Raw genomic sequence first — 19,855 nt, 5'->3', positions numbered from 1 at the left:
AGATTTCATTAATAAACAAATCACGTTATGAACAATTATAACACTCAAAATCACTCAAGTAAACAATGATTATAAACAGTAAAATTTTAAGTGCACATATACATCTATCAAGTTAAAAGATTTTATTCTTATTCTAACTTACAAAATTCAAATTAATGTCTAGCATATATTTATATATATACAAACAAAAATACTTTTATATCCCTATAGTTCTGTGTGTCTCGATCCTATGCTAAAGTTAAGTCTAAAGTCCTCAGAGCAAACCGCTCTGATACCAAACTGTAACGCCCCGCTTTTACAAAAAGCGTAAGTGAAAATTTTCGAACTTTCATGTGACATTACTAACTTATCAGAGGTAATTATTGGCAACGGAATATATGTAAATGTAATATAGATTTGGAAACAGATTAACACCTCAGAGCTTCTATTGAAATATCTCGAAATATATAATAAGCTAGTCAGTATAATTATACAAATAGTAATAACAGTTATGCCTCACAGGGCAAGATAGTCATACAAGCCAAAATATCTACATATAACTGGAGAATTATAAATACTGTCTTAAGCTAAGTAGGGTGAACTACAGCAGGGTAGTCCCAAAAAGGAAGGTTGTCCAGTCTTACAAAAAACTGAATCAGGAACCATCTATGAGTCGGGATAGTCCTGATATTCCTCTTCTTCATAGCCTGAATCATTACATATTACAGAGAGAAGATAGCAACATAAAACACTAAAGTGAGTCCACTGTTTTCAATAATAATATGAGTGCTGATTTATTTAATTAGTGCAACACAATACAATGACCTTATAATCACATGTCTATACAAAATATAATCTATGACCGCGAATCATAGACATAAAATGAACATAAACATAATCATAAAGCAATGAAAGTTTTAAGTGAAGAGTTTTAGGTATTTCCCTTTTTCCACTACTCTGTTGGCCTTGGAACGATTAGCGTGTTATTTGAAACCTTGGTTTCCTCACTTAACTTTTAATTTTATTCTTTGGGAACCTTGGCTCCTGAAAGCCTTGGTTTCCCTGGTGACCTTGGTACACCAGTTTTTGTATTTATTATTCTCTTTTCAGGTACTTCCTCATTCACCGAGAACCTTAGAACTCTAGTGAAGCCTTATGTGCCCACTGTGGATCTTGATCCAACAACTTGTTATTAGATAGATTATTAAAAATAATAAAACATGTAAAGCCACATGTGCAAACAAGTAAATGAAATAGTAAACATAATATTATAGGAAAGTCAACCAGCGTCGTCCTCAGTAAGTATAGAGATACTTACTAGTTTCTGCTCCAAAAGTTTTTCCTCCACAACTGCATAATTACAATCATATAATAATACTAAATTAGTGATAAAGTGGTACAATTACATTCATTACTTATTCCCAAGATGTTATTCTAACAATTATTCTAATACTCCCATTTATAATTTGGATGACCTAGTAACATTTTTGTTCTCTTAATTAAAATATTGAACACCATTTTAAATATCTTTCTTTATTAATCATTAACTTCAACTAACATATACTTGACTAGTATATATATATTTCCACAATTCCACACACATACGTCTTCTTTAAGCCTTCTAAATTATAGCACACTTTCATCAGAATCTCGTAATTCTATGTGTGTGTGTGTGTATATATATATATCATCAATAACTCACACACACTTCCTTTCCAACTAGCTTACTTCCGAAAGCCCCCTTATTAGCTTTATACTTAAAACACATCCATTTTAAGTAAATAATTCTAGCACATATATTCCAAATATAAATCAACAACTCTTACGCCATATACATATATAAGTACATAATCATTACTTCACCAAAACAAGAGCAAATCATAGTTTTAAAATAGCAAAAGGTTTACTTACTAAATTTTGAACAAAGTGGATTAAAGGAGGAAGGAAGAGTTGCTGTCCAAGTGAGTTGTGCTTGATGATTTTTGGATCTAGAGGTAGGAGTTTGTCCTAACTTAATTTCTACTGTTTTGGGGTAAAAAAGGAGTAATCTAAGGCTTAGTTTTGTCTTATAAGGAGCTTGAAAATATAGTAAAACAAGAGGATTTTCGTGCTATAGCTACTGCACTAAAACAAGAGAGAGTTTGAGCTAGAACTTGGTTTCTTCTTCATGAAAATGAACTTCCCATGCATCCTATATATAATGGTCTTGAAGGGCTGAGATCAAGCCATCAAGGAAACACTTCAATGGCCGGATTTGAGCCAAATACTCTCCCAAAATCGTAGCCCAAATCCTCTAGGCTACTATTTCACATCTTAGGTAATGATTATATAATATCTATAGAAATCTTGTTAGCTTTGAACCAAATTGGGCTAACTAGCTAACTAAAAGGAGATATGATCGTGTGGTCCTAAGAGCAAGGTGTGGGTCCAAAAATCAATGGTTGAAAATTGATCCTTGCTGTTCAACGGAAACTGCGCTGCACTGGGCAAAGTCGCTCGATCGACTAATCAGTCGCTCGATTGACTTCGGCCCAGCATCGCTCGACCTCGTCCCCAAAGTCGCTCGATCGGCCATAAAGTCGCTGGATCAACTTTGGTTAGTAATTTATTTACTAATCCGATTTCCTTACTTATATAAATACAATTCTATTTAAACTAGCAATAACAATTATTAAGTCTTATATTAATGCATGCATATGCACCTATGCATTATCACTCTAAGCGTAGTATTTTTTTTTTCCGGGTATTACATTGGCAATCATTATATATTGCCAAATCAATTCTCCATTTATCCCATTGCTCCATGTTAGCCCCACCGCATCATTAAAAACAAAATCACACGTAGCCTATCATCAAATCGATTTCTTCCACGCCTAACCCATCGTCGTTGCCCCTATATCGCCCTTCTTTACTTATAGCTGGAAATCGCCCAAGAAAAAATAGTTTGTTAACAGAAGTAGACAGAATAATTGATTTTACATTGTCCTAAAACTCAAGGACTAATTTTTATCACTTTTGAAAACCCATGGACTTTTATACACACAAAAAGCACATGGACCAATTTTGTATTTAACCCTTAAAAATATGTGACCAAATTAAAGGTCTGATTCAATTTTAAATATGTCACTTGCCGTTATTCTAAGCTATGCTCTTGAAGGCTTCTTCTATTATGTATAATATATAATATATGATTATATATAAGTTCCAATTCAAATTTAAATATATGCGACACAAGTTAAAGGCCCAATTCAATTTTACATATGCCACTTGTCAAAATTTTAAATATGATTCAAATTTTTATTTGTTCTAAATTCCTAAATATGATTTGATTTGTATTTATTTATTTTTCTCATTTGATTTGGACATTAATAACACTTGACCTATTATATTAGGATACTAAAGAAATCACATTTGATATAGATTTCTAATATATTTTGATTTATACTTAGATATTATATATTATAAAAGCATTCTAGGGATACATTAAAGGGACACTTGTCAACATTTTAGACTGTCACTTGTTGCAATTCTAAGCTATTCTCTTGAAGCTTCTACTTTTATTTATATAGTTCCTCAATATGATTTGATTTCTATTTATTTATTTTCTTATTTGATTTGCAAGTTAATAACACTTGACCTATTCATATTAGGATACCAAAAAATTCCTATTTGATTTAGATTTATAATATGCTTATATATTATATATCATATAAGTACTCTAGGGATACATAAATATATAAAAGTATTCTAGTGATACATTAAAGGGGTTATTTAATAGGGAGAATATATGGGTAGAGAGAATGTAGATGAATAGAATTAAAATCAGTTTTAATCGTTACATTACTGGTGAATTGAATGCTATCGATTTTTTTTTAAGCCATTTAAAGAATCAAACAATATTAATGCTGTCATTTTTTTTTTTTTTTTTTTTTTTTTTTTTTTGGTTCTTTCATAGCACCAGGCCAGGCAGTAATGATATTGAATTGATTCATAATGCTATTGAATTAATTATTGTTTTTTGCTATCAATTTTCAAGCAGTTATGGGTTATTCCAAGAAAATCACAACTAAATGAATTTTTCTTAGGAATGTTGGGCATAATATTAATATCTTAGACATTAATTTTTTTTAATCTCTAATTACTTGTTTATCATAGTTGGGGGCCTTAGTTAAGGAGTATTAACCACTATTGGTGCCTCAAATTTTTTTTTTATTGTTTTTTATGGGCTAAATCTTTATTATTAATTATTAATTGAAGGTCTTATTATATTAGGGGCCATAAGTGGCCGTTTAATTGGCTTAATGGTTGAGGGGATGTCATTACACCCAGGTGGCCTACGACTTATAATGAGGGTATGTCATTACACTATGAGGCTAGGACACCAATGTAATCCAAACACCCCCCAATAGAATCGCGACATCTGGCCAAACAATCATAGGCACGACTGCTATTAGTTTTAAAGTACTCGTAAGCGCATGAATCGTATGCAATATAGTGTGTGCAAGTGCGAAATGATTCCACAGGGAATTGCGTTGTGAAAATTTATTTCTATTTAAACTAATTCTATTTTAACCTAATTCTAAATTTTTTGGGATTTTGTGTGCAAAATAATAAACTAAATAAAACTGAATGAAAACAATTAATGGAAAGCACTAAGGTTTTCAGAATCCACTTCGCCAAATCAAACAACAGATTCTTGTATTTTACTCATACAACCGATAAATAAATAAGCCTTGTACATTGTTCAAGGTTCCATAAAAATGCATATTAAATCATTCAATGAATCTAACAATTAAACAAATCACAACGAATACCCAATTGAAATTAAATCATCCAATGTATCCGTTTGATAAACAAATCATAATGGATATCCTCTTTCAATCGAATGATTCAATGTATCCATCAGTTGAAACACATCGAATATCAAACTTTTAACAAATAATCATTACAACATTCAATCAAAAGGCATAAATCAATTAATTGAATTGGACTTGAACAATATTTTGATAAACATCGGAATTGTCTAAAATAAAATAACAAAAATGTGAGTGTAATCAATGGCGAAGTTTCATCTTCAACCTTAGTTGAAGATTTTAGCCTTTCATGACTAAATTCAACATCCTAAATTGAATTGAAAGCATAAAACTAAGAATAACTTACAAAAGAGAACGTGCTAGAAGAAAGCCAGTAAATGAAAATATCAAGAATTGTTCTAAGAAAAACTCTGAAATTATGCCTTCCACATCTACACGTTCGTTTTTTTAAGAAAAGAAAAGAAACACATATATATACTACTAGTTTCGGCTACCAGGTCTGAAGAAATCATGTGTGTCGGTGCTATTCTTTCTTTAAGAAAACATGCATATTTTTTGGTGCTGCCCTTTTCCTTATTAAGGAAATGTGTATAAGCAATGACGCATGGCTGCAACAGGTCTGAAAAATAAATGCACTAACTAGTGCCTCCTCCACGTGTGTCTTCAGTTCAGTGATGCTAGTTTTGGAAGGAACTCGTGTATATTGAGCTGCTGTGATCATGGAGGAAACGTGCATGGGTTCTATGCTTTCACACGCCCTAGTGCTCTGATAGTTATGGAAAGAAACGTGTGTATCTCACTCATGCATGGCTCTAGGTTTAAAAAATAATGCACACCATGCGCCGCACAAACACGTCTTCACTTGTTCCAAATATAGAACGAAGCTGCCTTGGTTTGGAAAGAATTAAACAGTCTAATACAGCAAAGGAGGAGAAAATTCTTTTCCTGCTTCTTTGCAATTCCACATAAAAACCGCCATTTTCTCTCAATGATCTGCAAAACACGAAAACACCAAAACTAACAAAAAAAAAAAAATCAGAAAATAATAAAACTAAAGGTTTAGCATATGCAAATTACGTGATTCAAATATACAATATTTGGCACTCATCAACGACCCATTACAAGAGACGGGCAGCCATTATAGGTAAGGAGGATCATTCTCCATAGCATATTGATACTCTCATTTTACAACCTTATTCCTCCAAAAATACTCGCTGACTTAAGTATGAGACGCATCCCCGATGACAAATCTGACAAGTTTCCTTGGTTAGTTTCACCCCTGTTGCAGGCATTCTCGGTTAGAGTTTCAATGTGCGGTCATCTGGGGAATAGATTCATAAATCTCTTAGACAAAGATCATATGCAGAACACTAGGTTGATAAGTGCCCGAGGCAACAACGCGTGCACCTCTGACCAACCAAACCCCCAAGAACAATGACTTACAATTCTAGAAGTGCAGGTACTACAACTCTACCAGAATATGAACATCATCATGCTGTAGAATCATGAGGTGATGCAACAACTCCGGTGCAGAACCTGGAATTGTCACGTCACATCAAGAGAGAACCAATCATGGCCCAAGGGAGGGGAAGCAAATAGTGTAGACTGCAAAGCGGTATGGGAAACCAATGATATTTACATCAAAATTAGGAAAGATGGGCATGGAATGACACTTGGGACATTTATTTTTTTTGCCTGAGTGATCGTTCACCCCCAATGCTGTGATCAATCGCTTAGTGCCAAAAACCCTAGTGATAATCAAGCCTCTTTTAGTGATTGATCGGTGTTAGTCAGTTTACGATTTGAATACGCCCAAGACTTACAGACGTGGTGGTTACACTATTTAAGATCCTTTAGGCCAACCCTAGCGACCAATTGGCTGGCAAGGGAAGCTAAAGCACTCAGAAGAGAAGGAGAGAGAAAAAGAAGAGAGGGATAAGGAAATGAGGCTTCTTTCTTAAGGGTTTTAGAAGATCAAGGCCCCATGAGGTGAGAATCTTCTTCTAGCTTGTATTTTATTTGTTGTTTATTGTCCTTTCCATAATGGTATTGTGTGAGTTTGTGTTAGGTTCTTTTTGGGTGTTCTAAGCTTGGTTTGAGAAAGACCCTACCTTTATGTTGTTCTTGTGTTAATCAGACTAATAGGTTTAAATACAAGCTTAAGGCTCTGTAAAGTTGGTGACTTTTTTTTTTTTTTAATGAGAAAATGTTCGGACTTTAGGTATTTAATGGTGTTAGGAGTGTTAAAGAAGACACATTTTCAAGTCTTAGGCCTCTAGAGGCGTCCCCGAAGCTAAAAATGTGATTTTTTAGAGGTTAAAGACAATGAAAAATGTCTCTAATCGATCACTATTCATCAATGATTGATCAGAAGTTATGCATTGTTTTGCGTGAACAGTGTTGATTGGGGCAATGATCAATCAACCCAGTAGGGGTGATCGATCATCCATAGACCATAATGTGAAATTAGGGTATTTTAAGGACTAAGGTTAGGTTTTTAAGCTAGTGACCCTTTTAATGATAGGATATTTCGTAGACGAAGGTGTCAGAGTGTACGAGGAAGAATTCCAAGAGGATCTTTATGACAAAGGTGAGTCAAACTCACGTGGAAACTACTTACCGACATTTTTTCATGTCTATGTTATACATTCAAACTTGAATATTTTGTATCGGTGTGAAATGCTTTGTTATTGATGTTATGAACTCTACATCTTGTGCAAAAATGGGACATTTGAAAAGAAAAAAAATGACTGTGTGATTTGTAAATTCATACATTGTTAAAGAAAATGAGAAAACATCTCTACATAACATGGCTACCATTGGAAAAGTGAGTGAAGAGTCTAGAGCATGTTCATATTATGTAGATTAGCTTGACCCTGTGGCCTACGCTTATTTTTAATGTTCTCTGCTTCGAATCCCAGGGCTAAAGTGATCGACGCAACCATGTACAGATGACGGTTACTCCTTATGGCATCGCTAGTTGTGCGGATCACCTTAGGTTTGACTTGGTCAGACGATTATTGGTGGTTGGCTATTGTACCTCACCGAGACACTAGTGAGGTACTAGAAGTTCCATGGGATGCGTAAACCTCACCGTAAGAAGGTCATAGGTACAGATAGGTCATATGGAGCATGGTTATGACTTGTGACACATGCAATATTATATATTATATTTATAATGCATCACCATGATTTTATACTTTAGTTACTTGTTAGAAACTCTATTGCATGATGTTATGTGTGATTTATCATATTTTAATAAAAGATTGAGTGTACTAGTGTGCTTAACTCGTTAAGTCTCAGATATACACTTTAGCTTTTCCACATATAAAAAAATTTTGTTTTTACAGTTGGTCAGTCTTTAGAAGATAGTTCATTGGGCCCCCCACAGTAGGATTTCAATGGATGACTTAACTAGGTTGATTTTTGTGGACAACCCTAAAATGGTGGACTATATGTGCGCCCATGAGCTAGAAGAAGGCTTTTCATTTTTAGCGCTTGTGTGGTGGTGGTACATAAGCTTTGTTCGGGACTCATGAATCTTACTTTGTTGGACCTTAGTTATTAAAAATTCTGATGTATTTACTCTGACTATTAGAATTGATATGTAATATTTGGAAGACCTAGATTTGATGTTTGGTCTATGACCGAAACACTTGATGTTAGCCTTCTTTCGCTAAGTATGTTATGATGCTTTTAGTTATCTTGCTTTGGCTATTTATTCATGTGACCTAGTTCTATGGCTATCTTGTGGGGAAAAAAAAAAAGATATACATCTTTCGCTGCATTGTTCTTTGATTAAGGGATTTATGTAACTCTTCAAGTTACTTACTTGTCAAATAAACTCGGGGATGTTACGGTGACACTCCGAGTTAATTAATTTTGTGGGTGTTACAATGAGCCTGCCGGGATTCTAAGGTTGCTCCATACTTTGGACATTACCACATGCCATAAAAAAATGGGATTGCCAAATGAAGGTGAGGGATGGCAAGTTCAAGAGAGGGAAGGAGAATAAACAATGCCACCGAGATAGGCGAATCAGTGCCAATGAACGGTTTAAGGCCAGGAAGGCAATGACATAGGTACAGACACGATAGACCTTAATGAAGGGAAAAGGGAGAATGTGCAGCAGGTATTGGATATAATCCAAACAAAGCAAACATATTAGAAAAAGCAAGAGATAAGGAATACACGAAGAAGGTAGGTGGTAGAGATGAAGAATCCCTCTCAAATGCCCTTTTAAAGACTTGAGAACTGTCTTTAGAAATTCAAAAAATGCTTTGTCGTCAAACCGAATTTAGCCACTTGGACGAATGGCAAGTCACAGAAAAGGCATGTGCATTGTTGGCCATGGGATTGGGGGGCAATTGGTGTACCTAGTTACCAAAGACCCATCAGACCACCATTAGACTGAAGGGCAAAGCCCAAAACCCCTGGCTTGTATGACTGAGCTTCGGTCCATAAGCCATACATGAGCCACCCGAAGTCGCACAACATGAGATTACTCCCCACATGTCTCACACACACACACACACACACACACACACACACACACACACACACACACACACACACACACACACACACACACACACACACACACACACACACACACACACACACACACACACACACACACACACACACACACACACACACACACACACACACACACACACACACACACACACACACACACACACACACACACACACACACACACACACACACACACACACACACACACACACACACACACACACACACCTAGATCCGTACTCTGATTTGGGTTGTTGTTCATGCTCACTTTGTCGGCCATACCTAGATCCGTATTTAGAACCGGGTCTCTCTGATCCTTACTGAGCTCCACCATACCTGGGCCTGTTCACTCCAGAAGCCGAAGGAAACCCAGACTGATTCCAGCCTCGCTTCGTAGCCACCCTCTCCAGACACACACACACACACCTAGATCCGTACTCTGATTTGGGTTGTTGTTCATGCTCACTTTGTCGGCCATACCTAGATCCGTATTTAGAACTGGGTCTCTCTGATCCATACTGAGCTCCACCATACCTGGGCCTGTTCACTCCAGAAGCCGAAGGAAACCCAGACTGATTCCGGCCTCGCTTCGTAGCCACCCTCTCCAGGCACTGGGTGTCCGGGTCGAGGCTGGAATCGGAAGTAGCTGTTGTACTTGGTGTCGAGGGCCTCGTTGGTGTAGGCCAAGGGCTCAGAGCTGGCCGTAGGTGAGCGCAATGTCGTAACCACCACCATACGGTGTCGGATCGTACACGTCAAAGTCGTCAACAACATCTTCACCACCACGAGAGAAATACAACATTGTTTCTTGCTTTTGGTTTGGTTTTCTACCAATGACTTTGAAGGTCAATTCGGTAATTGACCACGTCTAAATGAGGGTAAAATGAAGACATTTGCATCGAAAAAATCATGTGCGGAGCATGTGAGGTCCTTTTCATTAGAGTAGATGGAAGTTACTAACGGATTGGCCACATTAACAAATTGAAAAACTTCGTTGGGGGCACATTGCAAACTTTTAAACATTGGAGACAAAATTAAAAAAGTGGTCAAACTTTAGGGGGTTAATTGTATTTTTCCCTACACATATTCTCATCAGGGAATTTAGGGATAGTAGGAGCATGCAGGGGGCGTGATAATTTCGTTGCTCACCCATGAATGCACCTAGTTGGCCTACAACACCCAATGGGGGAACATCACTATACGACAAGGCTAGGATACCAAAATAATCTGAGCACCTCCAATGAAATTGGGACTTCTGGCCCGATAGTTATAGGTAGTGTGCATTATAAGATACTGACAACCATTGTAGGTAAGGATTTATTCTCCATAGCATATTGATACTATCATTTTACAACCTTATTTCTCCAAAAAAAAATCACCCGGCTAACTTAAGCATCAGAGACATTTTCCGTTGGCACATTCAACAAGCTTCCCTGTTTACTTTCACCTATGTTGCAGGCATTCTCAGTTAGAGTCTCGGTGTGGGGTCATATATATCAACAAAGTAAAACAGTGTTGGCCATTTGGGTTTCGTCCTTTATTTGAACAGCCATGAATCTATCAAGTGTTAATGTTAGAATATTGTGGTGAAATTAGGAAATGGACAGAATAGTTGTTTCTTCTTCAAGCGTAGTTTAAGAGAGGGATAATGATAGACTTTAGCATAATTAATGCTTATGATAAACTTGATCTTTGTTTTTCACTTAACTCTTCTAGCATTTTTATAAAGAAGAGCGTACAAGCGGGACAATTATTAACCACTAACAACTAACAATTGCTTTTGTGGGCAGTTAGCAAAAACCGCTAACCGTGTTGGTAGGTTTAGGGGTAGGTGGAGGTAATTAATAATCACTATATATAGTATAAATATATATTATTATATATAGTATAAATATAATTTTAAAAAATAATATAGCAAAACAATGTTGATTTAGTCTAGGGTTTGAGGCTTTCTATTCACGCCTACTGGCCAAAGCTACAATGTCTCAGCTATAATAGATGAAACAGTCACCTTGACATGGTTGCATATGAGCGTAAAGACCCCCTCTATCTTAGCAACTTCCGTGTTATATACTATTGTGTCAATTTTGCCTCCTTTGCCGCCGCCGCTGTAATGCCCCGCCTTTTACAAAAAGGCATAAGTGAAAATTTTTGAATTTTCACGTGACATTACTACAACCTCTTCAGAGTTAAGATTTGGCAGCGGAATAAAAAGGGTATCCAACTGGTTTGGAATGAATAACACGACAGAGCTTTTAACTGAAATACTTCTAGACGTTCATAAAGAAAATGTTTAGACAAATACATGTAAACATTATAAACATAGAAAACTATAAACAAAATGCAAACTATACGTCCTTAGCTTTAAGACCTCTTGAGCTCTATTCCTTGTCTATAAACCTGCACCAATATACATATATATATATAGAAACAAAAACACAAAACACTAAAGTAAGTCCATTGTTTCCAATAATAATATGAGTGTTGATTTATTTAATAAATGCAACATAATGCAATGGCTTTATATACACATGTATACGCAATATATGAACCATGGTAGCTAATCATAGTCATATATCAAATATAAATGTAACCATAAAGCAATGATAGTTTTAAATGTAGAGTTTTAGGTATTTCCCTTTTTCCACTACTCTGTCGGCCTTGGCACGGTTAACGTGTTATTTGAAACCTTGGTTTCCTCACTTTAACTTTTAATTATAATCTTTGGGAGCCTTGGCTCCTGGAAACCTTGGTTTCCCTGGTGACCTTGGTACACCAGTTTTTGTATTTATTATTCTTTTCAGGTACCTCCTTATTCACTGAGAACCTTGGAACTCATGTGAAGCCTCGCGTACCCACTGTGGATCTTGATCCAACAGCTTGTTATTAGACAGATTATTAAAAATAATAAAATATGCAAAACCACATGCGCAAACAAATAAATAAAACTGTAAACATAATATTATAGGAAAGTCAACCAGCTTCGTCCTCAGTAAGTATAGAGATACTTACAGCCTTTTGGTGCAGTTCTCATAATAGCTTATTCTCTACAATAAATATATATTTATATACAAAGTGTTAACATCATTACTTGTAAATATTAATTATAGGCTTATCTTCGTACCTAATCTTTTTAGTTTGGAAAGCCACTTAACATAATATGTTTGTCTTGACGTTAATTCCCAATATCCAAACTCTTGCTTAAGAAATAATCAATTTTCCATATCATTTCACATATTATTTAAACACCCAATATCGGTTAAAATTATAAACATAATATACTTTAATAAGACAATTACCAAAATACCCAATTCTAGACTTAACCAAATCACCCAATATTCACAATACCATTGTAACAGACCAGTCAAGACCCAAAATCACAAACACACAGCCACAATCAGTTCAAAACAGAAATTCAATCTCAATGCTCCATAAAATATCCCATCCAGCCAACTTCAAAGCTACAACTTAGTCAACATCCAACCACAAATCCGTAAATACCCAAAATCAATTCCTAAACCCATCACCACCGGAATACTCAAAGATTAACAACCAAAAACACCACATCACATGGCCAACCTCCCCAACATCACAGTATTCGGCCGATAAAGGAAAAATAGGGGAATTAGCTCAACTTGACAAAAGTCCATAAATCATCAACTTCCAATTTATCTTTCAATTTCACTAAATTACATGAAATGACTGGAATTTACCTTTAGGGATTTTTCAGAAAAATCCACCGGGAAAACGTTGAAATGGGTCATGGAATGCGAAGCCGGAAATCGCCACTGGAAGTCGCCGGATTTCTGGACAGAACTGCCGGAAATCGCCCCTAGCACAACCGGCCAATGATCCATCGGAAGTCGCGCCTCTGCTTGCCGAAAATCGGGTCTGGGTTCGTCGAAGGGTCGGGTTTCTTTCGGGTTCTGGGTTTCACTCTTGCTCCTCCCTCTAACGCTCTCTCAATCTCTCAATCTCTTATTCTCTCTCTCACGATCTCTCCCTCTCTTCTCTTATCTCTCTGTCTCAGTCGGCTTCTCTCTCTCTCTGGTCTCTCGGTCTCAGAAAAGAAGAACAGAACAGAAGGAGAAGAAAGAAGAATAGAAAAGAAGAAGAAAGAAGGGAAAGAAGAAAGAACAATAAAAGGAAAAAGGATCGGGTTTCTTCTCTCTTTGGCTCTCCTCTCTGTCTCCCTCACTTTCTAGCTCTCCCTTCTCCCACGATCATCTCTTACTGAGAGACTCGGATGGAAAAGGTAAGAGAAAGAGCAAGAGGAAGAAAAGAGAAAAGAGGAGGAAAAAAGAAGAACAAATAGACATGGAGAAAGAATCTCAGTAACTATAAGTCTATAATTGAATGGTGCGAGAATTTAGAGGAGTTGGAGGTTTAATTTATAGAGGTAGTAAACTATGGTTAATTTTTACCTCAGTTAAATTAACATGAGTTAAAAGTAAAATATCGGATTAACTCATGGTTAAATTTACCTTAGTTAAACTAACCTTAGTTAACTTTTAAAAATATCTAGTAAACCCATGGTTAACTTTTATCTAGTTAGGTTAACTTGAGTTAATCTTTAATATATATATATATATATATATATATATAGTTAACCTTTGGTTAATTTTTATCTAGTTAAATTAACTAGAGTTACTTTTTAATAAAAACTAATCATTAATAATCATGAGTATCTTTATATAAAATCTTTTTTACATTAATGACTCACTAGGGTGTAATTTTAAATCCATTTTGAGTCCAGTTCGTTTCATAAATAATGCTAATTTTTGAATAACATTATTACACTAATGATATTATTATACTAAATAATATTAGGCCAAAATAATATTATATGTCAATAATATTATCACAAAATATAATAATATTAGGAATATTATTATTCCAATTAATTTACTAAATATTTAGGTTTTGGAACAAATGGCATATAAAGATACAATTATTAGAAAAATGTCGATCGAGCGATTTTAAAGTCGATCGAGCGATTATCAATTGACAAGTTGATCGAGCGATAGATATTATCGATCGAGCGATGATACAGAAATAAGTCGATCGATCGGCAGAAGTGGTCGATCGAGACATTGATCACCTCGGGTTTTAAATTCTATTTAAGGCGTCCTGTCTTAAAATCTGGAGTATTACAGCCGCCGCTATTGGTCGTGTGTTCCTCTTCCATGGAAGGTAAAACACACTTTTCCGGTTGAACTGTTTGTTTGAAATTTGCAATTTGTTGTCTCTAATATATGTTATAGATAATTGTTGCTAAGATGAATACTGACTACACTTCTACTAATTTGCCAAAAACCGACGGTTTTAGGGTTCGTTTTGATTTACGATTTTAAAATAAAAAATTTCTTGTGTCAAGTAATGAACAGTCTAAAACATGTCCTAAAAAGATGCCAAAAACACTAAGGTTACGTTTGATACGCTAAATGCTTATTCTATTAGAAAAAAATGAATAACTTTTATTATGAATGAAAGAATGTAGAATATAATAGCCTTAGTGTTAGAGTATATGATAAAGATCTGACACTTGAAATAACCATTCCAATTGGTCATGGCCCATGAGGGAATGATTATTCCTTAAATTGAGAGGAATAACTAAATTTAAGGAATAGGCATTCCGTCATGGGCCTTGAGAATGGTTATTTCATTCCACATTCTTTTATTTTCAATAAAAATTATTAATTTTCTTAATATAATAGTTATTCCGCGTACCAAATATAATCTAAAAGAGGCCTAAAAGACTTATTACTTGATAGATGATTAGCGGTTATGGTTTGGCCTTCAATAACTGCCATAACCGTCGGTTAGCGGTTAACTGCTAACCGGCCCTAGCAGGACAGATGTGGTTACTTAAAAGTGATACCTGCTTAAGACGGTTGCGATTAAGAGATAATTACTGTAACCATAACCGCTTGTATATCCCTAAAGAAGGAAATGTGCCGAACCAAAAGCTTCCTTTGATGCTAGGGCAAGATTTTAGGTAGCGTAGAAATGGCCTTCACCACCAAGCTCAACAGAGGTGGAGTCCATAAATTACGTACCTTTAAGGGGGTTGGGCCATGGCTATTAGAAAAGTACTAGAAAGCATAAAAACAAAATACTCCTAAAGTATGTTATTACTTCGATTTCTTTAAGAAATTATTTGCTCCCATTAGAAATGATATGCAAAGGATTACAACAAATATTTTCTTATGATACAATGAAGTCCATAAATCCTATCTTGTTTAGTTGTGTTTTGCATAAACAAAACCAAACCCGAATATCCTCAATTTTTCTATTATAGGAAGAGATAGACTCGAAATTTAAAGTATAGAAGGGTATAAGAGTGAAACAGAAGCGCCCTACATCCCACACGAGCGCAGACATGTGCGTCCAGTACTTCACACCGTACTAGAGTATACACATAAGTGTATACACCAAAACATTACTTTAAAAGCTTAAGTTGTCTTGTGTCTTACAAATGCCAACTACACTTTCTTTTTTTTCTATGTGGGATTTTCTTCATTCAATGCTCCTTCATACATTCTGATTAAAACAACCCTAAACCACAATATAAATATATTTGATAATGCTTTAACAAATGACTACCGATTACACAAGATAACGCAAAAACACAATAACATGGAAGTACTATAAAGTAAAATCCATATTCAGTCCAGGATGAAGTTAATCTTGTGTCCAAACGTATCCACTTGATGATAAAGTCGGGTGTGCAGAATACTTTCAAACGAAGAAAAAGATAGAGACTGTACGTTCCAGCTGGAATTGGTATCAATAGTTAACACATCTACGTGCCAGCCTTTGTGCATGCCGTGTCGCCAAGTGTCCGTTTAACTCCATCCCCTATTTGGCCCATTTATTCAATAACCTCCACCTTTCAGCCATGCAAACAATCTCATCCACCTTGCTTTCCTAATATCATATCCTTCTCCTCACCATTTTCATTTTGTAAACAAGCGCGCACCAACACTAACAAAAACTAAATCATCAGGATATTGCTGCGAAAGTAGTGGGGTTGGTCCTGAAAAGGTTTCAAAAACTGCAAAAAAAGAGAAGAAACAACACAAGTATATATTTCTTGTCACCATGCCCCGGAGATATGCGTTCGGGAGGGCTGATGATGCCACCCACCCTGACTCCATGAGAGCCACCTTATCAGAATTCATTGCCACTTTCATCTTTGTCTTTGCTGGCGAAGGCTCTTTACTAGCTCTCGGTAATCTTCAGTTGTTTTAATCCTTTATATGCAAGCCTAGAATTTATGGTATTTGTAGTTAATTAGTGATGGTGCATGCGATCGATTTCTGTTTTGTCAGGGAAGATCTACAAGGATACAGGCAGTACTCCGTCGGAGCTAGTGGCCATCGCACTCGCGCATGCATTCTCCCTCTTTGCAGCCGTGGCAGTCAGCTTGAATATATCCGGTGGCCATGTGAATCCGGCCGTCACCTTCGGCACCCTACTAGGCGGAAGGATCTCCGTTCTCCGTGCCATCTTCTACTGGATTGCCCAGCTTTTGGGTGCTGTTGTGGCAGCGCTCTTGCTGAGGCTTGTCACCAACAACATGGTACAACATGACCACTTAATTTTTCTTTTTTTCAAGAAATTCTTTCCAGTCAAAGGAATAGAATCTTAGACCTGATGCCTCCTAACAAGCACCAGCGCTACTTGACTTACCAATCAAGTCAACTCTTTTGGGGTTGCTTGCTGAATTTATTGTTATTACTGTTATATATGATGTTTATGTTGTTAAATATTTCAGAGACCAGTGGGGTTCTACGTAACGTCTGGGGTTGGGGAGTGGCATGGACTTATATTTGAGATCGTGATGACATTCACCCTGGTTTACACGGTTTTTGCGACTGCCATTGATCCCAAACGGGGAAGTTTGGGTACGATTGCGCCGCTGGCAATCGGTTTCATCGTCGGAGCGAACATCCTGGCGGGTGGGCCGTTTGACGGAGCATGCATGAACCCTGCCAGAGCTTTTGGGCCGGCTTTGGTCGGGTGGAGATGGAGGAACCACTGGATCTACTGGGTTGGTCCGCTTATAGGAGGAGGGCTTGCAGGACTAGTATATGAGTACATGGTGATACCCACGGAGGTTCCTCATCACACCCACCAGCCCTTGGCTCCTGAAGATTACTAGTTTAATTCCCTGTTGTTTGTAATAAAATTGCATGTGGTTTGGCCTTTGCTTTAGTTTAATTGCTATCTCACATCTATGTTTGCTTTTTTATATGTTTTGGGTTGGAACCTTCTGAGTTTGTGCATTGTCTACAAGTGTTGTACTTAGTTTACTTGTTAATAAAATGCCAACCTTGTTACCTAGCCTTCACTAAACATTATGCTCCAGCTATTAGTGCTGCTTTTGTTTCCTCCTTGTAGAGTGCTTACAAGTGAATTTGAGATTGCAACGTCGTAGACAATAAGTATGATTTTAAACCAAATCACATGACATAAATTGTTTGAGAATTGCATTTTTAAAAATTGCGATTTGAAAACGTAAAAAATTTACTTTTTCAAATCGTAGGTAAGAATGTGTTTTTTTTTTATAACGCAGAATTTTAAAGAATAATTTGAGATTTTAAAAGCTAAAATGTTATTTTGTCAAACGCTTAACTGCGTTTTTAAAAATCATCACATTTTAAAATCGTTATTTTAAATCATATTTTTTGAAATTGCAAACTCAAACGGATCCATAGTCTCTTTGTATGCCTCTGCGTATGAAAAGTAAAAAGGAATCTTAAAAAGGATTCCCATTGCTCAAGCAATATTATAGTAAATGTATCTTTTGATCTATGGTTACTGAATGTCATACTGATAGAGTACATATGCTCTTTATTTAAATAAAGGCTAGGTCAGGGACCTTTAAAATGGTATACATCCTAATTGTTTCTCTCATCAAGGAATAATTAATTAATTAAATTGATTTGATATCAATTTTGCAAATTAATGCCAAATAGAATTCATTTGATTTGATTCTATTAGGTAATTTAATACAATTAAATTATCATACCGTACACCGTATATATGATTTATTAATAAATATAATAGATCATATATACATGTGCATATAGGCCACATATAGAAGATAGAATCTTACATTCTCCCACTAAGCCTTTATGACACGTCTTCATGGTGTTAGGTTTTTTAGTATGGCCAACTACTTATGGAATACTCCCAGTCAGATAAGAAATGTTTCACATAAAATATGACGGTTTTACCATTATATAATAGGTGATCCATTTTATGTATTATGATGTGTAATACTCTTTATATGAGAATTTTATGGGCAGTCAAGCTTTATGAATGAACTTCTTATAAGTCATTCGAGTCCAACTTTATTTATTATCAAGGATAAAAACAATAAACGTGCACAAAAACTTTATAATAATAACTTTATAACTATAGACCAAATACAGAGAAACTAAGAACAAAATGAATTAATGAGTTTCTTATACTCTACATGACTTTATACTTTCTTTACTGATAAACTTTTAGTCATACGATCTGCAATTAATAATTTAGTACTTATATGCTCAATAGACTTGTCTCTAAATGTCCTCTTTCGTACTGAGATACTTTATGTCAGTACACTTACTTCTGCTTCTACTCCCATTATTCTAAAAAAAAATAAAAAATTGTAGCAGAATTATCGCAAAAGATCTTTATGGGTGTAACTATAAAATCGACAATTTAGAGACCTTTAACAAAATATCTCAACCATCATGCCTGTGTAATAAATTCATAGCATGCAATAATTATAACTTTCATGGTAGACATAACAACTATAGTCTGTTTAATTACTGTATATCTAGAATATACCCTTTTAACAATAATATATCATGAAGTAGATTTTCTACTATCTACACATTCAACAAAATTCAAATCTGAATAATCAATCACCTCTAAATGGTAAGTGTATCTTTAGGTTAAGTTATAATTATTGGTTCATTGCTTATACCGCAAGATTTTATTTGTACCTTTCTATAGACCTAGTAGTCAAACTGTCAGTCCAATTGTTAGGTCTAGTGCAGACCTGTGCATGCATTAGGCTGCATATTGCAGATGCTTACCAAAGACTTTTCACTTTTGTTCCAATACATTTTGGGGACATTAATCTTTATTAAATTTATCATTTTTAATAATAAGTGCTACTAATGGTGCACAATACTTCATTCTAAATCTCAAAAAAAAAAAAAAAAAAAAAATTAATGCAGGCCTTCCTAGAGAGTTTTAATATTCTTTAATTTATGTCTCTGTGAATCTCTATGTTAAAGACGTAAGATGTTTCACCAAAAATTTTCATTTCAAAGTTTTTTGAGATGAACAATATGTAGTAAACCTAAATTACTACTTGCAAAATAATATTTACATATAGGATTAGAAATGTTTCTTTACTTCCGTTGGCCCTATGATATATATACTAACCTTGTAAAGATTTTGTATACCACCGACGAGAGACTAGTTTTAGCTCATAACAAATAGATTTATTTAATTTG

The 19,855-nt window shown here is 35.4% G+C and overlaps 1 protein-coding gene across 1 annotated transcript; it reads left to right on the top strand.

Moving 5' to 3' along the window:
- The first annotated feature begins 16,374 nt into the window (after positions 1-16,374).
- On the top strand, positions 16,375-17,628 carry LOC133867068 (probable aquaporin TIP3-2). Its single transcript, XM_062303746.1, has 3 exons — positions 16,375-16,566; positions 16,667-16,917; positions 17,113-17,628. Exons 1-3 carry the CDS (start codon positions 16,437-16,439, stop codon positions 17,497-17,499), a joined length of 768 nt encoding a protein of 255 aa, XP_062159730.1. The 5' UTR covers positions 16,375-16,436; the 3' UTR covers positions 17,500-17,628.
- Positions 17,629-19,855: the final 2,227 nt, after the last annotated feature.

The sequence above is a fragment of the Alnus glutinosa genome, chromosome 4, assembly GCF_958979055.1.
Source record: "Alnus glutinosa chromosome 4, dhAlnGlut1.1, whole genome shotgun sequence".
NCBI lineage: Eukaryota > Viridiplantae > Streptophyta > Magnoliopsida > Fagales > Betulaceae > Alnus > Alnus glutinosa.
This window is presented reverse-complemented; position numbering and strand designations above follow the sequence as displayed.